This window comes from Drosophila busckii, chromosome 2L, assembly GCF_011750605.1.
Source record: "Drosophila busckii strain San Diego stock center, stock number 13000-0081.31 chromosome 2L, ASM1175060v1, whole genome shotgun sequence".
Lineage (NCBI taxonomy): Eukaryota > Metazoa > Arthropoda > Insecta > Diptera > Drosophilidae > Drosophila > Drosophila busckii.
This window is the reverse complement of record NC_046604.1, coordinates 12024860-12043898: the sequence shown is the minus strand read 5'-3', so window position 1 is coordinate 12043898 and position 19039 is coordinate 12024860. Positions and strand designations below refer to the sequence as shown.

The window sequence follows — 19039 nt, the reverse complement described above, 5'->3', positions numbered from 1 at the left end:
TTGCATTAACTCATTTCTTATGGCCCGTCTGTTAAGCGAGCTGCAATGCGATGCCGCTAACCCAATTCAAGTGGCAAGCAACAATGCCACACAGCTTCAGCTTTATATATATATAGGGCATGTTAGTGGCTTCTCCGTTGAGTTTGGCAAAAGGTTTACGAGCTCACATTTGACAGCTGTCATTTGCCGGAACCACAGAAGCAGCAGCTTCAACTCGAAATCTTTGGCTAGCGCCCAGCGAAGTTAGCTTTGGTCTAATGATCGGGCTGACCTTAATTACAATATTGAGCTATGGCGACACCTCAAGTATGATGAGCAGCTCTTTTTATCTATGCATGTGAAATGGAAAGTACAGTTGACAATAACTTTCTTAGCCTAAGCTGTAGTAAATTACAATACAAATATAACTTTTGAAATTAGTAACAAAAAAATAGCTGCAAAAGATATTAAAAAACATTAAAAATACATTTAGCTGCATTTATTTAATATCTAAGATCAAAAGTTTGCAGCAAACACATTTTACATATTTTTTATTTTATTTGTCTGCATTAAAACTGTTTGACTTTTAGTTTTATTTTTAATTTTGTTGTAAATTAAGTTATGCTGCAATTAGCAAGAAGTTGAAGTCATCAAACGAGTTAATTGCTGTCATGTCTCAATTTATAACAAGTCATAATTAAAAGTGGTCAAGTCAAACTAAAAAGTTTGCTATAAATAGAAATGTTCAACGCCAAATGAAAACCGACCGTGCTTAGAATCTATTTGCAAGCTGCTGCTTTATTTTGCCTTTAAGCCAAGTTAGCAAAGCAGGCCAAAAACAGCTGCCAACTAAGCAGCGTGCGCAGCTGCTGCGGCACTATAATTAGCTTACTTTAGCTTTCGAGATCCTGAGGCAGAGGCCTGAGTATATCGCATAATGATAGCTGGCCTGCCAAGCTGTGATAAATTTCCGAGACAGTAAATAATTGCTAATTATTAATAATTAAATATAGTTGAGGGAAAATATGAAAAACTAATGCAGCACGCTAATGATTGTCATTAAAGTGTTGAAGCCAAAGGCGGCAAAAATCTTGTAGCTACAACAAATTTGAAATTAACAAGCAAAGGGCGTGCTGAACGAGAAATGGGATAGAGATAGAGACTTCCGTCATGGCCAACACTCAAGCAACAAGCAGAGGAAACACCAGTGACAATTGTGTGGCATACATTGTTCTAATCCATGCCGCTCCTGCAACAGTTGCTTGCAACAACGTTTGTCACTCATTTGTCGCCAGCTGCCTGATTGCAATCTCATTATGTTTGCAGCCACTTGACAACGGCTACAAATACTACTGCATATATCTTATAGTTACGTCGCTTCACTGTCACAGCGACAGTCGTCACACAATCAGCGCTGCTGTGAAGCAGAGCACAACAACACAGCCCGAAATGCATTTGAGCTAAACAAACTTTAGCGTTAGTTTACTTTGGCTTAATGCTGTTAGGAGTAGGACTTACATAGTTTGTTGCACACTCAGATTTTAATCTGTAGTCTGGCTTACTAACTTCATTTCTGGCACACACACACACATATATATATTTGTTTTCAAAGTAAGTTGCAAGCAGCTCTACTAATTCTTAAGCTAATATTATTTATCTCAACAGTAAATGCTTGCACATTAAATATACTCAAAAACTTTTTAATATAATGCAGTAGTCAAATTGCAATAAGTCTACAACTATTAAAATTTGTATTTGTTAAATTAAAAGCTAATTCTTTGTACTCAACATATATAATATAATAGAAATATTTGCAATTGCTAAATAAATTTGCACTGTATTTAAACGTATTCAGTCATATATAATATTTTTGTATTTTGTATGAAATATTTAAAAACAGAACTATATTTTAAAATTTAAATTGTAGCTATAGCTCCGACTTTGAGGAAAAGCTGCTCGACTTTCAATGAAACTATAACGAAACTTCAGTATATTTATCAAATTGTATACAATTGCTTAAAAAAAAAAAGCAAATTGCTAATTTAATTTAAAAAATTTAATAAACTTGTTTAATTTATTTTTATTTTAATGTTTACTTGAATGCCCCGAAGACAGCAAACAAATTTGATAAATAAAGCTGCCAAGCTTAAAAGTATGCTACAAAATCTACAAAGCCTTTTTCTTTTCAAACATATGAATAAAATAACGCATAGTTTTCTTTTACACAATTGCATATATAATCATTATAATTATTTATTAAAGTTACATAATTCATATTTTGTATATAATTTTTTATATAAATTTACTAATAAATACAACAAATTATTTTGAGCGTTGTGTTATCGTTGCCGCTTGTTAACTAAAAAGTTGGCACATAATTTTGGTTTTATGTATAAACTAAGCTTGCCAAATGACAATAATTAATAATAATAATTAATTGGCTTACAAAATATGCAAATAATTAAAAGGCTTAAAGTATACAAATGTTTGAACTAAGTCAAGTTTAGAGCTAAAGCTTGTAAATAAATTATAGTAGCATATAGAAATTTTGTTGTTAGGCATATATTGTCCAAAATGTCACTCATAAATATAGTGTGTATAAAATATGTATGTTATATATATATATTTTATTTTTTTTGGTAGCTGAAAGTGCAATTGAAATATTTGAAAGCTCAAAGCAGCCGGCGGGTTGTGTAGACGTCGTCGTTTCATTTACATAGTCAACATTTGGGTGTGTTGGCGCCACTGCTGACGCTGCTCGTCTCCAAATGTTGCATCAACAGCTGTTGCAAGTCCGCACGCAGCGCACGCTCCTCATTGATTTGCAATTTTATTTGCGACATATCCTGCTGCATCTGCTTGATGGCTGTCCACAGTTGCCGCAACGTGGGTGTTAGATCTTCATTCTCCAGGCCTGATAATCGTATATTAGATCGATTGATTGTGTGTGTGTGTGTGTGTGTGTTTGAGTGTTTATGGTATACAAAAAGAAAGAAATAAAAGGTATACAAGTTTTAAAAATATGTTAGTGTTGTGGAATGTGCATATTATAAAATGGCAACTAATGAGTTTATGATATAAAAATGTGAGCTAAAGTGTGCTTGTGATTGAAAATTTTGTTGGCTGCTTTGCTAAATTAAAATCAAGACGCGCTGGCTGCTCTAAAAAAAACTACAACTAATAATAAATAATTATTCTATATACAGTACGAGACACATTAAAATACAAACAAAAATATATTTAAAGTTTACACACAGACAAAAAATACCAAACAGAAATTAAGTTTATATCAATATGTTTTTTTTATTGATTTTGTTTCATTCAATTTAAAATATATGTATATATTTTTGTTCAAGTACAAGTACAAACGTATAAACGCATTAAGCATAATTAATATAGTTAGTTGTTAATTATATATTTTTGGTTAGACAACGTTTCACAAAAACACTTATAGCTTACACTTGAATAATCAGTTTTGATTTGTTTTATATTGCACAACAGTTAATAACTTTGATTTTAGTTGCTAGTTATTGCCTCTGACTAACATTTAAAGCGTTTCAAACTTAGCTTAGCTTAAAGTTCCAAATTAATTCACTTTGCATTATAGTTATATAGCTAAGGCAAAACAGTGTACATCAAAGTCAGAAATATATATCATTTTATATAGTGTATATAGCAAACTAGTAATCCAGCATATTGGACGGCAAAATGTTAAGCCTCGTTGTTTCAAAGGAATTTTTAGCTAAGGACTTTAAGTCGGCCAATGGGCAATCAGCTTGGCTAATTGTTTGTTCAAACAAATTTGTTAACATGGCTAAGTTGATAGATCACGCAACTTATAATTAGTAGAGATTTGTTTAAGGAAATAAAAAGTTTCAGCTAAGGAAACTAAATTGTTGTTACGCCAATTGAAATGCTATGTACAATGTTTAAATATTAAATATTTCAACTAGGCACACACAGACACAGCAACTAGACACATAGAACTTTTTGCCAGCCCTAGAAAATAGTATTAGCTTTTAGATTTAGTTGCTCAGCAGCGAAACTATAAATTTAGGCACAAATTAAATAAATTTAACAGAGCTGCGCAGCTGCATTCAAAAGCAAAGCAATGGGCGACGCAGGGCAAGGCGTCGGCAGCAGCAGAGCAGCAGCAGATGAATTGTGAGTCAAAGATGTGAGTCATGATTCGATTCATAGATGATTGATCTTGCGCCATTGCTTCATAACAAAATTACCGCAACACCAGCTGCCCGATTGACGCTTTGCGGCATCCGTTGGATGCAGCTCCATGTTCCATGCAGCTCCAGCGCCGGCTGCTCCATTGCGCAGCGGCATTTGCTCCGCATCGCTGTCGTCGGAGCGTTCACCGCTTGCCAGTTGCGGCGTGCTGCGCTGCAAGTTGCTGTTGCGCAAATTGGCGCCGCCGCAGTTCATCAAGTAGCCGCCGCCATAGCCAGCATAGCGATGCGAACTTGAAGTTTCAAACGAGCGATTCAAGCGACGATCATAGAGTCCCGGATGTGGCACTTGTGGCTTCCCAGTGGCATTTGCTGGCGCTGGCGCGCGCTGATAGCTGCCCCCGGCTGGTTGCAGCTTGGGCGCGGGTTTGTTCTTGCGCGGCAGCAATGGCGAAGTGCAGACATTATCATAGCCCGAGCCAAAGCCGCTCTTCAAACGATTCAGAGATTTGCGCGTTGCACGCTCCTCCGACAAGGCACGTTGATAATCCTTAACAGCGCCACCAGTGAGCGAATAGCGTTGCGCTTGCGCTGCATTCAGCGCTGAGCCCACCGAGCTGGAGTAAAGATTAAAGCTATTGGGGCTTGCCTCACGCCAAATGAACGAAGAGTTCAAGCTGCCCGCCGAATATTGTCGCGATGTGGGCAATTGTTGATTGACATATTGCTGCTGCTGTTGTTGTTGCTGTTGTAGTTGTTGTTGTTGCTGCTGGTGTTGCGCTATGACAGGCAGCTGCGGATTGGAGGTGGAGAAGGTTTTGCTCGTTTTCAGCTTGCCACCGCGTATGGGCAAACAAGGAGTCCAAGGCTGCAAGGCTTTAGAGTTGTTGTTGTTTTTGTTGTTGATTTTTAGGTTGGTGGCGTGAAAGACAAAGAGAGAAAATGAAGATATTTTTGAAGAACGAAAAAGTCCAACAACAACAGCAAGTACAACAAAAATGAAAGCCCAAAATTATTAATTTTTGATTCACGGGATATACAAAACAACAACAACACATTTAACAAAAGCGGCTGGGGATGGTGCAAGTTGTACGGAGTGGGATGTGTGCAGGACCAAACCAAAGGATGAAAACTGAACTTAGCATGGGTAGAACAAACAAAAGGACCAACAACCAAAAGTTAGCATTTAATAATTAAAAAGGATACCTGAAAAAATGAGTGGCGAAAGTAAAAGGTTTGCTAACCTAAGCGAATTACAAATTTAATTAAAGCGAACAATAACAAAAAAAATAGACAATGAAAACGTAAGAAAATAAAAAAAGACAATTTGGAAAAATTATAGCTCGATTACAAAAATTAAAAACTACAATAAAGAATTTAAGTTTGAATGTAAACTGATTATAAAAAAGACTAGCAAATAAAATGTATAAAAATTATTAAATCCATTACTTATATTTCACACAAATGTTGCCCTATAAAAATTATAGCTGTCTCTCTCTTATATTAATCCAATTCGCTTGGGTTAGCCGACAACAATTATGATTAATGCATGTTTATGTTATTTATGATATTAATGATAGCAAAAAAAAATAAATAAAATAAATCTAAACAAACTCAACTTAAGTAACGTCAATTTTTATACAAAATATTGTTTACATTTATTTATATATATATTATGGCGTGGACCAAAACTCACATTAGTGTCAACTATTACAAATTTGAATACCAATTAATTTTTATTGTTGCTAATTTTCCAATTGTGCAACAATTGAAATTACAAAATTAATATTAAAGCAAAATGTACTATGGGCACCAATTACAATTTGTTTGCGATAAACTTAAAAACAAAAGTATTAACAACCAATTCTTTAGGTTTATAAATTAAAAGTATAATTAGTTTAAGGCACTTGGTAGTTGAAATTTTAATTATTAATTTTGGTTTTCTTTAACAATTATTTGCGACTTAGAGCTAACAACAATTTTGGGTGTGTGAGGTTTCTCATATTTCATATATGTAAATATTAAATTTAATGTTTTTTTTTTTTTTGTTTTTGTTCTTTTGTGAAACGTTCAAGGTGAAAACAATGTAACCAAACCAACAATTAAAATGTGTGTCAATGTAAATTTAAACATAAACTAAACTTTTAGCAGCTGTTTAAGTGTGTGTGTGTGTGTGATTTAAAGCAAATATGTTGAACAATCTTTGTGTGTTTGATAAAAAGCATTAAACTCATAAAAAAGCACACAGAGCAGCTTTGTTTTTTTTTTTTTTTTTTTTATATAAAGCACATGTGGGATCTTCGGCACTTACCCGAGTGTATGGTGTTCCGGGCGCTGTTCTGATATGCGGCACAGTAGCCCTCAAAGACGCGCAGCACCAACGCATCCTCCTCGAACGTGGGCTGCGTCTTCCGGCCGCTGCAGTAGCTGGCGAGCGCATTGTTTGAGCTGCTACCGCCGCCGCTGCCGCCACCAGCTGACGTTGAGTTGGAGCCGCTGCTGGCATTTAACAAACTGGGACGCAAAGGCGGCGTGGGACGCAAACAGCTGATGGTCCAGTTAGCTACAAGTTATAGAAAAAATAATATTAATTTCAAGTGCTTAATAAAATACATACTACAAGTGTTGCTGTTATTTTAATAAATAAATGTTAAAAAGTATTTCATTTAACAATGTTCTATCGATATAAAAACTATAAGTAGATAGGTAAATATACTATATGAGCTAAAACGACTAAGAAATAATTTATTTTAATTTATAACACTAATTCAAAGCTTTAATTGAATTTAATTTCAGATACATTTCAAAAGGTTTGCTAAGAACTCAAAAGTATAACAATTTTCTATCGATAGTATCAATATTTTGGTATAATAATATATAAATATAAAAAATATAATATATAAATATAATAAATATAATATATAAATATAAAAAAATATAATATAAAAATATACTTGCTCTAGCAACTAAAAGAATTTGACGCTAAATTATTACTATTTTGACATGGATATTTTAAGTTTAGTTTAAATGCATATTAGAAAGTAACTGAATTAAAATTGTTAATAGATCAGCTTTGATAGGATGTCTGAAACAAATCTTTGTTCTGCTTAACATTTCCATTACATACATACATTTACTTTTTAAATAACATTTAACTTTATATATTTAGCTGTATTCACAAATTACTAATTTACTAATTTTCATTTAATTTCATTAAATAAATATAAAAGTATTTGACTAAACATTTATTTAAAAGGTCTCTCACCTTTTGTGCTTCCTTTCCTTGCGTTTGGCGCCACCACTGCCCCCGCTGCTGCTGCCGCTGCCGCCGCTGCTTGCAGAGCCAATTGTTGGCTTTCCGTGGCTGCCGCCGCCGCCGCCGCTGCCGCTGTCTTGTTGTTTGGTGTCGGGACTAAATTTGATTTGTGGCTTGCCCCCAGATGACTTGGTAGACTTGGTGGTTGTGGTGGATGCAGATGATGTGGTAGAGGCTGAGTGTGCGTGTACTGATTGTAGCTGAGGTGATGATTGAACGAGAGGCTCCGTTTGTGTTGTGACTGATTGTTGCCGTTGTTGCTGGTTGCTGACGCTGGTGGCACTGGCGGCGTCTGATTGCGACTGTTGGGAAGCATAAGACTGTGGCTCGATGGCGGAGACATCTGCAAGGCAAATAGAAAAATTAAACATTAATTAAATTGCATAGATAGTTAAAGTTAAAAACAATTCATGCCATTAAATGTTAAAAGTTGTAAGTTTTCGTTTTGTTTGATGATTTCTGTAGGTACATGGCAGCTGACAGCAACAGCAACAACAGCAGCAGCAGCAGCAACAACAATAGTTACAACAATTGATTTAACAACAAATACAGGCAATAAAAGAACAGACTGCAGTCCATTGTTTTGGCAGCGCAGCGAGCAAAGCGCAGCAAGCAAATCAAATCAGTTTTTGAATTACGTATGTTCCAAATTTGTGTTTTGTGCAATTTTTTTGTGTTTTTTTTGCTTGAGCGTTAGATAAATGTTTTGTAAATCGTTTGGCTTTTAATTGAGGTTCGATGGTTGGGTTAGTGCTTTGATATGAGAATGGAAATGTCAACTTTCAAATTTCGAATAAAGTAAAGAACTAAATAATTTGCAGTTTGATTTGAACAATTTTGATATTGATTGTCATATATTAAATCAAATAAAATTTGTCTTGGAATTTTAAAATATTTTTTTAAATATATAAGCTCAAAAATTAACAAATTATGCATTGAAATAAATGATTTGCAGCTTGATAATGATTTTGCATATTTGTATTAATATTTTTCAATATAAAAAATGAAATTAAATGTGTTTTGTAATTTTTAGAATTTTTCAAAATCATAAAAGCTTTTATAATTGAGTAGACTGCTTTGTAAATTAAAACTTAATGCATTTGCTTATGAAAAGATTTAAAATTTTTTATTTTTTTTTATCATGTGAATGACTGAATGAATGACTGCTTGACTGTAGGCAAAGCATGTGTAAAATTTGTACTGCAAATTAATATGATATATATGACATGGAAATATTAAAAACATTATCAAAGGACGTGCGGCGAGAGAGAGAGAGAGAGAGTTCGAGAGAGCGAAAGAGAGAACGAGAGTGGTGAGCAAAACGAATTTACAAAACATTAAAAAAACGTAACACGTGCACAAACTGAGGTGAGAGAGAACGCGTCAAGTCAAGTGGACAGACACTTGGACTTGCCTTCTTCGGTGGCTAAAGCAACGCGAGCCGCACAAATCGGACAATCGAGCAGCGAGGCGTAGGATAAGCGCGCAGCGGGCAGCTGTGCGGGCGCATCCTCGCTGCAAACGGGACAATTGGAGCAGCTGGAGGTGGGACGAGTGTCGTTGCTGTTGCCATTGCTGGTGGTGGTGGTGTTGGTATTGGTGGTGCTGGTCCCAGCGGGCGGTGCATAGTCCGCGCAGTTGTGACAAATGGCGCAGTACAGTGTGCCCTCGCTAAAGCTGCTGGCCCCCAAAGAGCAATAGCAGCTGCTGCAGACAGAGGAATCAACAGAGTCCTTGGAATCCAAGCGTTTGTTATAAGCGGCGGCAATGCCACGGAGCACTTCCGGTGGTAAACGCTCCTTCTTCCACCAATGGGCATACATGCCGGAGCGGAACATGGCCACAGGTGGCTCCAGCTGCTCCGCTGAGCTGCTGCTCTGGCGTGGGCTCTGTGCGGCGGCAGCACCGGGTTCATCCAGCGAGCTGGCGCTTAGAAAAATACTTTTGGTATTGATTTGGAATTCTGGCTTGGATGCGGACGTAGGCGCAGGCTCGGGTTGTTGCTGCTCCAGCTGCTGCTGCTGCTGCTGCTCTAGGAACTGCTCGCGAAACATGCCGCAAACATCAAAGCGTCGCTCTGGCTGCACTTGCTCCAGCAGCGCATGCGCTGCATCTAAAGTATCCACGCTAGGCGGATCCGGTGAGGCGATGGTGCAGCTGCCAGCCATGCCGCTATCACTGGAGCGCGGACTGGGACATTGCGAGCTTTCGCAGCAGCGACATTTGCATGGATCGTGCGCAGCGCCTTTGGGCGGCGCTGAGCTGGGCGCTTGGCTCTGATTCATTTGCAGATACTGATAGCTAATGCAGCGACGCATGGAATCGCGTGTGCTGTGCTCCTGTGCTGAGCTGCAGGCTGGCGGCTTGGCCAGCAAGTTGCCATCATAGTTATAAAGCAGCTCCGCTTGCAGCTGATCCGGCGCAGAGCGACAGGCAGCGGGCAAGTCCAAGGAGCTCGCATGCAGCTGCTGCTGCTCTTGTTGAACCTGCTCCTCCGCATCGAGACTTTGCTGCTGCTGCTGCAGCTGCCGCTCACGTCGACTGGGCACATAGACTTGCGTATCGGCGCTGCTATTGAAGCGATTGCCCACAAATATGCTTGGCATGCTGTGGCGCTCGGTGGGTGAGCTGGGCACAGGCTTAGCCGCCGGCTGTGTTTCATCTTTTATTATGGCCAAGTTCTCGCAAGCGTTAAAAGTGCCGCCCAGTCGCGCAGCGTAAAGCGAACTTGCATCTGATGCTTGTTGCTGCAGCGCTGGCGCCACTTGCTGCTCCAGCTGCTCCTCCTCTTCTATGCAGTTGGTTATGCTTGCGCCGCCCAGCTCTATAGTCGCCGTCGATGTATGCACACTGGATAAACGCTCAGTGGACTTGCGCGCCAGCGCTCTCAACGCTCTGGAGCCTATGACCAGCGATTCCTTCTTTAGCTGCGGCTCCTCCACCGAATCCAGCTTAATCAAATTAATGCTGCTGCTCAAACGCGGCTTGGCTTGACCATAATCCACAAATGTGCCCGTTGAATTGCAGCTCTGCTCATAGAATTTGACATACTCAAACGGATCTGAGCTGCAGCTGTGCAGCAACTCGTCATCCTCATAGCTTTCCGAGTCTGTGGGCAGCTCGAATGCATCTTGTCGCTCCAGCGATGACTGCGTCGACTCCACATTGTCATTGAAATCCTTCAGCAGCTTTGCTGCCGCCTTGTGGCAACGCTTCTTACGCAGCGCTATGCGCTTGAGATCAATGCTCTGTCGCGCCTGTGGATACAGCAGCAGCTTCACAATCGCACTGCGCAGTCTGCCATGCCGCACCAGACGCGAGAAGTGCGCACTGAGATTCGCATATGGCGCTGTGGGCGGATAATTACTCGGGGGCAGCGTTAGACGCAGCGGACGCTCGTAGTGCGGCGTCGCCGGCTGCGCGTAGTAGGCGCAGAGCGAGAATCGCGTGCAGTAACCGCGCGCGTCCAAATGCTGGCTGAGCTGCTCAGTTGCCAATGCCAAGGACACAAAACAAACAGTTCAAAGTAATTGGAGAGTAAAACTTACGTTATAAATGTTAAGCTATTTGTAAATTAGAATTGTTGAGCTTCAGTTAAGTATTGAAAAGTATATAAACTGTTTTAATTACATTTACATTTAAATTAAAAAAGGTATGTTCAACTAAATTGCATTAAATTTAATTATTATTATACATTTTATATTTTCTAACCTTTCTAAAAAAATAGCATTAGATTTGAGTTCTCTAAGTCTCTATGTTTAAGCTTTTATTTTTATATTCAAACTGTTACAATTACATTTAATTCGAATAAATAAATTCAAAGTAAAATGCATTTGGCTACTAAATAATTTATGCAGAATTTTTTCAATAGTAATTTCCTTATGTTAAGTTTATAAATTTACAGAAAGCTCAAGTTAAATCTTTTCTTTAAATCATCAAATCTTATCTTTTCTTTAAATCAATTGCTTAAGAGATTTACAAATCTGCTCTACATTATTTTTAAAAATTTATAACGCAAGATCAACAATTCGCATTACAAATACCATAAACAAATATTTAAATTACTTACATGCGCTGCATTCAGTTGATTCCCCAGCGATGAGTTGCTCAGATTGCTCAGCTGTCGCTTAATGCCCATGGGCAGACTGGGATTGTTGGCATTCAGCAGCTCCACCCACTTGTTGGCCTCATTGGGACCCTGACAAACGGCCACGATGCGCTCAATCAATGGACTGCTGATTTCAAAAGCGTTTTTGATTTGATCCGTATCCTCCAAGCGATGCACCACAATGCCCGTCAAAGGAAGTTTGCCCTGCAAGCAAATTATACAATTACTTTGTTTAATTACTATTAATTAGTATAGTGCACCTCATAGATAAACGCGCTCATGCGCTGGCTAACGCTTAGTATAAGCAGCGTTTGTGGAAAGAGCACAAAGTAACGATCACGATGATCGGCGCCCACAGCGACGCTGCCCATGTGTATAATATCGCCCAGCGTGCTCAGCTCCTGTCCCTGCCAATTGCGCACCGGTCCGGTCAACACTTGCAGCTCCAGTTCCTTTTGCCGTCGCGTTGCCGAACAGGTTGCCGCTATGTCCTTGTAAACTGCAACGCTGCGCTGCGTATCGCCACGATCCGGATGACTGCTCTCCATATGACGCTCCAGCTCCTGCAGCATGGCAGAGTATTTGTCCAGGCGGCGAAATGGCTTCGATAGTCCTGTCGTCAGCACTAGCAGACCAGGCGTGGCGGCGCCCTGACGCTCCATATACTTTTCCAGCTCGTCCCTGTAAGCAGCAAAGTGAGAGTAAATATAATTTGCTCAATAAAAAATGAGTACAACTATAACAAATTATTTACTGTATTTTAATTAACAAAAACAACAATATTGAACAATGTTTTAACTCGAAATATAGCAAGCAAGCTTTAAAAAATGTATAACAATATTAATTGCATAGAAATAAATGCTTACAAAAATTATATAAATTAGTTTTAGTTGCAAAAATGCAAACAATATTAACATAAGTGTAAGCAAGAATTTTATAAACTAAATTTAGTCACTAATAAACAACTAAACAAAATGTTTACTACATTAATTTGAGCAGCAACAATGTGTAGCTGAATATAAAGCATGCAAGACTTTAAAACATGCTGACAATATTAATTTAAATGTAAGCAATTGCGCTAAACTTTTATAAATTAATTTTAGTTGTAAATACAGCAAACAAGCAAGCAGAAAATTATAATAATACTATTTTAAATGTAGACTAGCGCGTTAAAGACTTTTATAAATTAAAAGTAGTAGTAACATAGTTTTTAAATTGCTGGCAGCTTCTCTGTTCCTCCCCCACTCACTTGTACTTATCCAGTATAACTATGGCCTTTGGATGTGCCGCACAATAGGCCTGATGAACTTTTTTCATAAGCGGCGCACTGCTTAGAAATAGTTTGCCCACTCGATCATTGCATTCCTCAATTTGTATAAGCAGCTCCTCATGCGTGCGCACCACCTCAACAAAGTTGCACATTAGCTGCGCATACTCATCCTGACTGAGTCTGCAAAACAGCAAAAAATATTAAATGAATTAAAAGAGCTAAAGCAGTGCATAACTTACATTTGCGTTTGCTGCATGGGCTCCAGGAAATTCTCCAGCAAGCCTTGCAGTTCGGCCACATGTGCGCGCTCCGAGTCGAGCAAATCCTTGAGCACCTGTTGACAGCAGCAGTAAAGTTATTTACTTAATTTTACTAAATAAAGACACTATATACTTACCACAGATCTATATTCTTGTATCTCCTCGGGCGGTCGTATGGTCTCTGTTAGCGGCAGCTGCGCCTTGTACTCGTTCACATAGTTGCTGGGAAACCAGCCAGTCTTATCGTTTAGTGTGCCCTCCCACCAGCCGCCATCCTCGCGCTGTGTTACCGTTATAATCTCACCCTTCTTAAAGCACAACTCATCATTGTTGCTGCCCACAAAGGAGTACTCGGCCCGCACTATCAATGGTTGCTCCATCTTGTAGTTTGTTTCAACTGCCACAAGCAAAAAAATATTACAAATTATTAATTGAACTTGCATACAAATTATATATATGGAAAGTGTGCTTAATGCAAATTGCCTGTCATCATTTGTGCTAAAAATTCCAACACAACACATTATTATACAAAATTGAAAATATTTCTATCTATATATATAGCTTATATTTTGGGCCAACATCTGTTGGTTTTGGCTCTCGCGTGCGCACAAACATTTTTCTTGACAATTTTCAAATTGTTGTTGTTGTTTTCTCATAGTGTGCAAAGTGTGTGTGTCTGGAAAAACTCGTGCAATCATATTCGATGGCCAAGGCCAGCTGCAATAAAAGCTCTAAGGGAAAAACTGTTTTTCCATTTCGTAATCGACTGCAATAAATTCAAAAAAATTTATTAACATTAAGACACACACACACATTAAATTATAAACAGACATATAAATCATAAACAATGAAGATCGCGCTGCTTGAACGTGTCATGGATATTGTGTCAGGGATTTACGAGTTCGCTTTTAACGATATGCTCACAAAATTTTAGCACAATATCTTTACTGAAAGGCGGAAAACTCTTTGCATGGAACACAACAATGTGTCGATCGTAAAGTATAAAAACGCTTGAAATTGTTGAGCAGACATTAAATAAAGTAATTAAAATTGATTTTAAAAATGCCTTCATATCATATAAGTGCTTTGTATTAAGATATTTATAAAGCATGGCCTTTAAAAAAAATTATTAAATAAAAAAACAATATTTTTACATTTTAAATAAATTTGTTGTAATTACAAATATATAGTATATATAATATATAAATTATAACAAAGCATTAAATATTACAGCAGCAATTCATTTGCTGGCACTGAAAAAAAAAATGTGCGCACTTCAGCTCCGCACAGCTTGAACGACTGGAGTCGACTGAGCTCTCGCCCCCGCTAAGCTGTCGACGCGCTACTCACGACTGCGCTGCCGACAGTGCTTAGCGTAAGCTGCGATCCTTGCTAGTATGTGTGTGTGTGTATTGAAAAGCGCAGCTGAGCGAGAGTATAAGAGAGTGCGGCCTTGCCTAAGCAAGTGAGAGCGACAATTTGAGCGACTGAGCAAAGATGGCGCGAGCTGCTAATTTTGTTTGCTATTTGCAGCATTGTTATAGCACTGATGACATTAATAAACAATTGGCATAATAATAAAAAATTTAAACGTTTTGCAGCGCTAATAATATGACAATTAAAGAATTTAATTTGGAAAACTATTAAACATTTTAATTTTATGTGCTGCATTTCAATTGCAATCAACTCTTAACTTTGAACACATTTAGTTTTATATAGAACAAAGTTTATTTTCAAACCGATTGCACACATCTATTTGCTTTGCCATTAATTATTATTATTATGGCAAAATAAAATTTCTATTGCAAAACATTGTTTACGCAGCGCTAACAGCCCAGGCCATAATGCATATCGAAATGCAATCTATTTAAAGTATACAAACAATTCTAATAGAATTTATTTGGCAAATCACACGCTTCCCAGACAGAAATTTTCTTGATGTGGAGAAGCAAACAAAGTGCCTTTTATTACTAACAAATGGGCTAAGCGAATATTCTAGAATTAACTTAACCAAAACATCTGTCGCACATTAAAGCAACAACTGTAATAAATGTATACCAACCATAACTATTTTATGATTCAACAGGCAAATATGAAAAACATGATTTCTGCTCTGTTTTTTTGTTAAATATATTTTTTGGCATATTTTTCTACTTTTTTTGTGGCTGCCAAAAATACGAAGGCGACGAAAATATAAATCTTGACGTGCCGACTTCCCATATACCAATGGAAATCAGGCGATATATGCATATATAACTTAAACACTTGCCAACAAAACACAGCAAATTCATTTTTATCACAAAGCAGACAAATATATATAATTGAAAAATTTGCTGTCTACCTTTTTATAATGCACTTGTTTCTATAGCTTTGATGCATAGCTTATAAAATAGTTTAGCTATTATTTGTTGTTGTGGCACGTTGAATTTGTCGTTGCCGTTTTACGCTTTTAGCTGCACCGCACGCGCTCATTGCTGCCACGAAACTGCCGTAAGCACTGGCGACACTCACGCCGTAACTCAGCGCAAAGGAAAATCACAAATATATATATATACATATATATGTGTATATGTAGATAAAAAAATATAGCTAGCTAAAGAAAAATATTTTCACGGCTTTCCCAGTTGTTGGCGCTCTCAGCCTTTTAATGATCGAGCGAGAGCGAATTCTATATGCACTTACGGCCGGATATAGCGCATTTTTCTATGAAAAATAAATACGTACCTATGACAAACAAGCGCTAGTCATAGCTAACTCTCTCTATTATACATTTTTTCATTGAGAAATATATTGTCTTGACATCATATAATTTCTTTAAAAAAATCGCTTGATGTTTCTTTGTTTTGAGCAAAAGGTGCACAGCAAATTTGTAGCTCATAAAAATATAGCAAGTTGTTTTAGCTTTTAGTTAGCATATGGCTAATGAGTTTAAATTTATATATAATATTAATTGTTGCGAAAATTCGACGTGCAAATTGAAGCGCAAGTTGCAAGTTCATAATCTGAATTATTATGTTCAAAAATTCAATTCTTAATTTAGTCTGCAAATATGAATTATGTTTGTTGCCGCGCACACAAGCGAAATGCATTTTTGACAGACTAACCCTGAACTAAGTATATAGCATAAAATGCATTAATTTCCATGGGCGTATGTTATGCATGTGTGGGAAGGGTAGCAAAACAATCAAATTCAAAATGCCGTAGGTGGGCCAAATGCAACGTCGACAACTCATCAACATGCTGCATGGCCAAAGCGACACACGACACAAATACAGATGCAACCACAAATTGCAACAGGCAAAGGTCGCAGCAGCTGAGTCGCTGTCGCTGTCGCTGCTGCTGCTGCTGTTGATGATAATGAGAGCAGCTAAAGCCACAAACGATGCGCAGTCATGGCAAAGCAGAAATTTTAATTAATTCATTAAACTTGCCACATGGCGCCGACAGCAGCCAGCAACAGGCAACGTTGCATGCAGCCACAAACGCTAAGACACACTCTAGGGATTAACGTTTATAGTTGCTAAAAATTATGCTTTAAAAATTTATAATTTTATAAAATTGCTTTTTGTGACTTTTATTTGTTGCCGCTGCCAAAAAATTTAGCGCATTTTCCGGAAGTGCGCATTTGCATGAGAGGGAAATTTTCAAGAACGACAATTTTGCAAAGCATAACAAGAAAAACCCCAAAAGCAAATATAAACAGCAAAATGTATAAGAAGAGAGTGAGACAAAGTGACAAACTGCAGCTGAGCGCAAAGGTGTGAAGAGATTGCGGTTGCAATACGAGAGATAAAATAAAATGGGCATAGGATATACAAAGTAAAAGCGAAAGAAAAACAAAACTGAATTTGTTCTCATCACCAAAGAAAACAACAAGGAAAAAATAATGAAAACAAAAAGAAAAACCAAATTAAGGCAGTAAAATCTTGTCACGGCTGCTTTCGAGTTCGCTCTCTCTCTCTCTCTCTTATTTGATGTCTGTTGCCAATGTCGAGATGCTGAGATTTAAGTTGCGACCACTTGAGTTGAGCACGAGATTGGAGATGAGAATGCAGCGTCTGCTGCTGCAGTAAAAGATATATGGGCATCATATAATTTGATTGCAGGCTATATTTATAAGCAAACACACACACATGCCTTGGCAGTACAGTGTGCACACTTTAAGAGCAACTATATATAAAAAATTGTAAATAAAGCATTTTAAGTGAGTACGTTTTTGCTTTAATTAAATTGCTATAAATATGCAACGCTTTCTTTATAGCAATGTTGCACTGTAGCTTGCCAAGAGATATTTACAACGTGTGCCATGTGTCGAGTTATAAGTGGAAGTTCATGTTTAATATTGGATAGAAGATTGCGTGGGCGTTTGTATATGCTGCAAGTAAATAATTTGTAACCCCTACAACATCTTCAACGTTATACTAACTGCTTGTGGCATTATAAACATATCGCATGGCAGACAAATGAGGTCAACAGCACACTCAAACACACACACACACACACACACACATGCATTAAATTTGTGAATGAATTTGAATGTTTGTTTGCTGCCCAGACACGCAAAAATGTTATTTTGTTTGTTTTACGCCTTGCAAACGAGTGAAAATGCTAAAATAACAACAACAATGGCCCAAGACTGAAATGCATGAAAACTAATAAATTCTTAAGCATGACATATTTTTATTGGCGCACTTAAAAGAAATTTTACACATATTTTTTTATTTTCACTTAAGTCTTTTGCGCGCATTTACGTCAAACGTTGGAAAACATTTGTTGTATAAATAAGCAGCAGCAGTGTAATATTTTATTTTTAGTTTTATTTAAAACCACAACACTTAGGCAGCGCTTACTGTACTACGCTACAGCTTTTGACAATTGTTATTTGCCTTTATCCTTTTTTTTTAGTTTGCGCCAAGCTGCATGATACTTGAAGCTACAATTTTTGTTTTTGGCAAGAGTTCAACTTGCTGGCTTGGACACTTGCGGCGACGTTGCACAGTGGCACAAAACTCTGCTGCATTAAACTGCAATTTCTATTAATTCAAGCTGCACCACTGTGCAGCGACCGCGAGCAACAGCAGCGTGTCTGCTATTGACCCCTATGGATTACAGCAGCTAGCGGGCTTAACGGGGGAGCACAGGACAAGGAGCTAGGCGGCAATAAATAACATTTGCTCTTGTTGAAAAGCCACCAGGGGAAGGGGTCGAGTGCCAAAGGCAGACAATTTAGCGCCAGTATTTGTCATAGAGATTTGCTGCACATGCATATGTGTCTGTGTGTGTGTGTGTGTGTGAAGCTTGCAATGACGCATCAATTGCAGGCGCAAGAGCAAGCAGGCAGGCTAGAGAAGATGCCACTGAACTTTGCCTATGCAATAGTAATTGCGCGTATGACTCACACGCATTTCTCGCGCGCTCCCTCTCTCTCTCTCTCTCTAGACTGCACGCAGTTAATAAATTTTATAGTTTTGCTTACCTTCAACTTTGTTGCGTTTTAACAAACATTTGTTGCGCCGCTGCTCGCTGTTGTTGTCGTTTAGTTTCGTTTGTTGTTTATGTTGTTGTTGCTGCTGCAGTGAGTAATGTGTTCGAGTCCCGCGCCCCCGCTTTCTAAGCACGCGCTTTTCACTTAATATACATTTGTTAATACACACTTAAGTATATACGCACACACGCACACATATGTAGTATATACATATATATAATAGACAAATGCCAAGAATATCTATTTATGGCCAGCTCGTAGCAAAAGAAAACACAGAGCAGTGTGGGGGAAGGGGTGTGAAAACAAACGCAAACAATGCTGCTGTTTAAAATAAGCACTTAATTGTTACATACACACATTAATACTTGTTTTCTATTAAATAACACTTAATGGCACACAACTAAATTTTACACTAATTTTTCGAACATAAACAGCAGTGT

The 19039-nt window shown here is 37.9% G+C and overlaps 1 protein-coding gene across 5 annotated transcripts; it reads right to left on the bottom strand.

Moving 5' to 3' along the window:
• Nucleotides 1-2597: 2597 nt before the first annotated feature.
• On the bottom strand, nt 2598-19012 carry LOC108607743 (rho guanine nucleotide exchange factor 7). Of its 5 annotated transcripts, XM_017998769.2 has the most exons (10): nt 18591-19002; nt 13252-13511; nt 13094-13188; nt 12834-13034; nt 11845-12265; nt 11546-11788; nt 7426-7819; nt 6472-6723; nt 4218-5036; nt 2598-2893 (listed from the first exon to the last, which is right to left on the bottom strand). In XM_017998769.2, exons 2-10 carry the CDS (start codon nt 13492-13494, stop codon nt 2700-2702), a joined length of 2862 nt encoding a protein of 953 aa, XP_017854258.1. In that variant the 5' UTR covers nt 13495-13511; nt 18591-19002; the 3' UTR covers nt 2598-2699. The 5 variants fall into 5 exon arrangements, with proteins under 5 accessions (XP_017854258.1, XP_017854259.1, XP_017854255.1 ...); XM_017998770.2 differs by lacking the exon at nt 4218-5036 and having other exon boundaries at nt 2599-2893; nt 18591-19000; XM_017998766.2 differs by lacking the exons at nt 2598-2893; nt 4218-5036 and adding an exon at nt 8891-10958 and having other exon boundaries at nt 6637-6723; nt 18591-19012.
• Nucleotides 19013-19039: the final 27 nt, after the last annotated feature.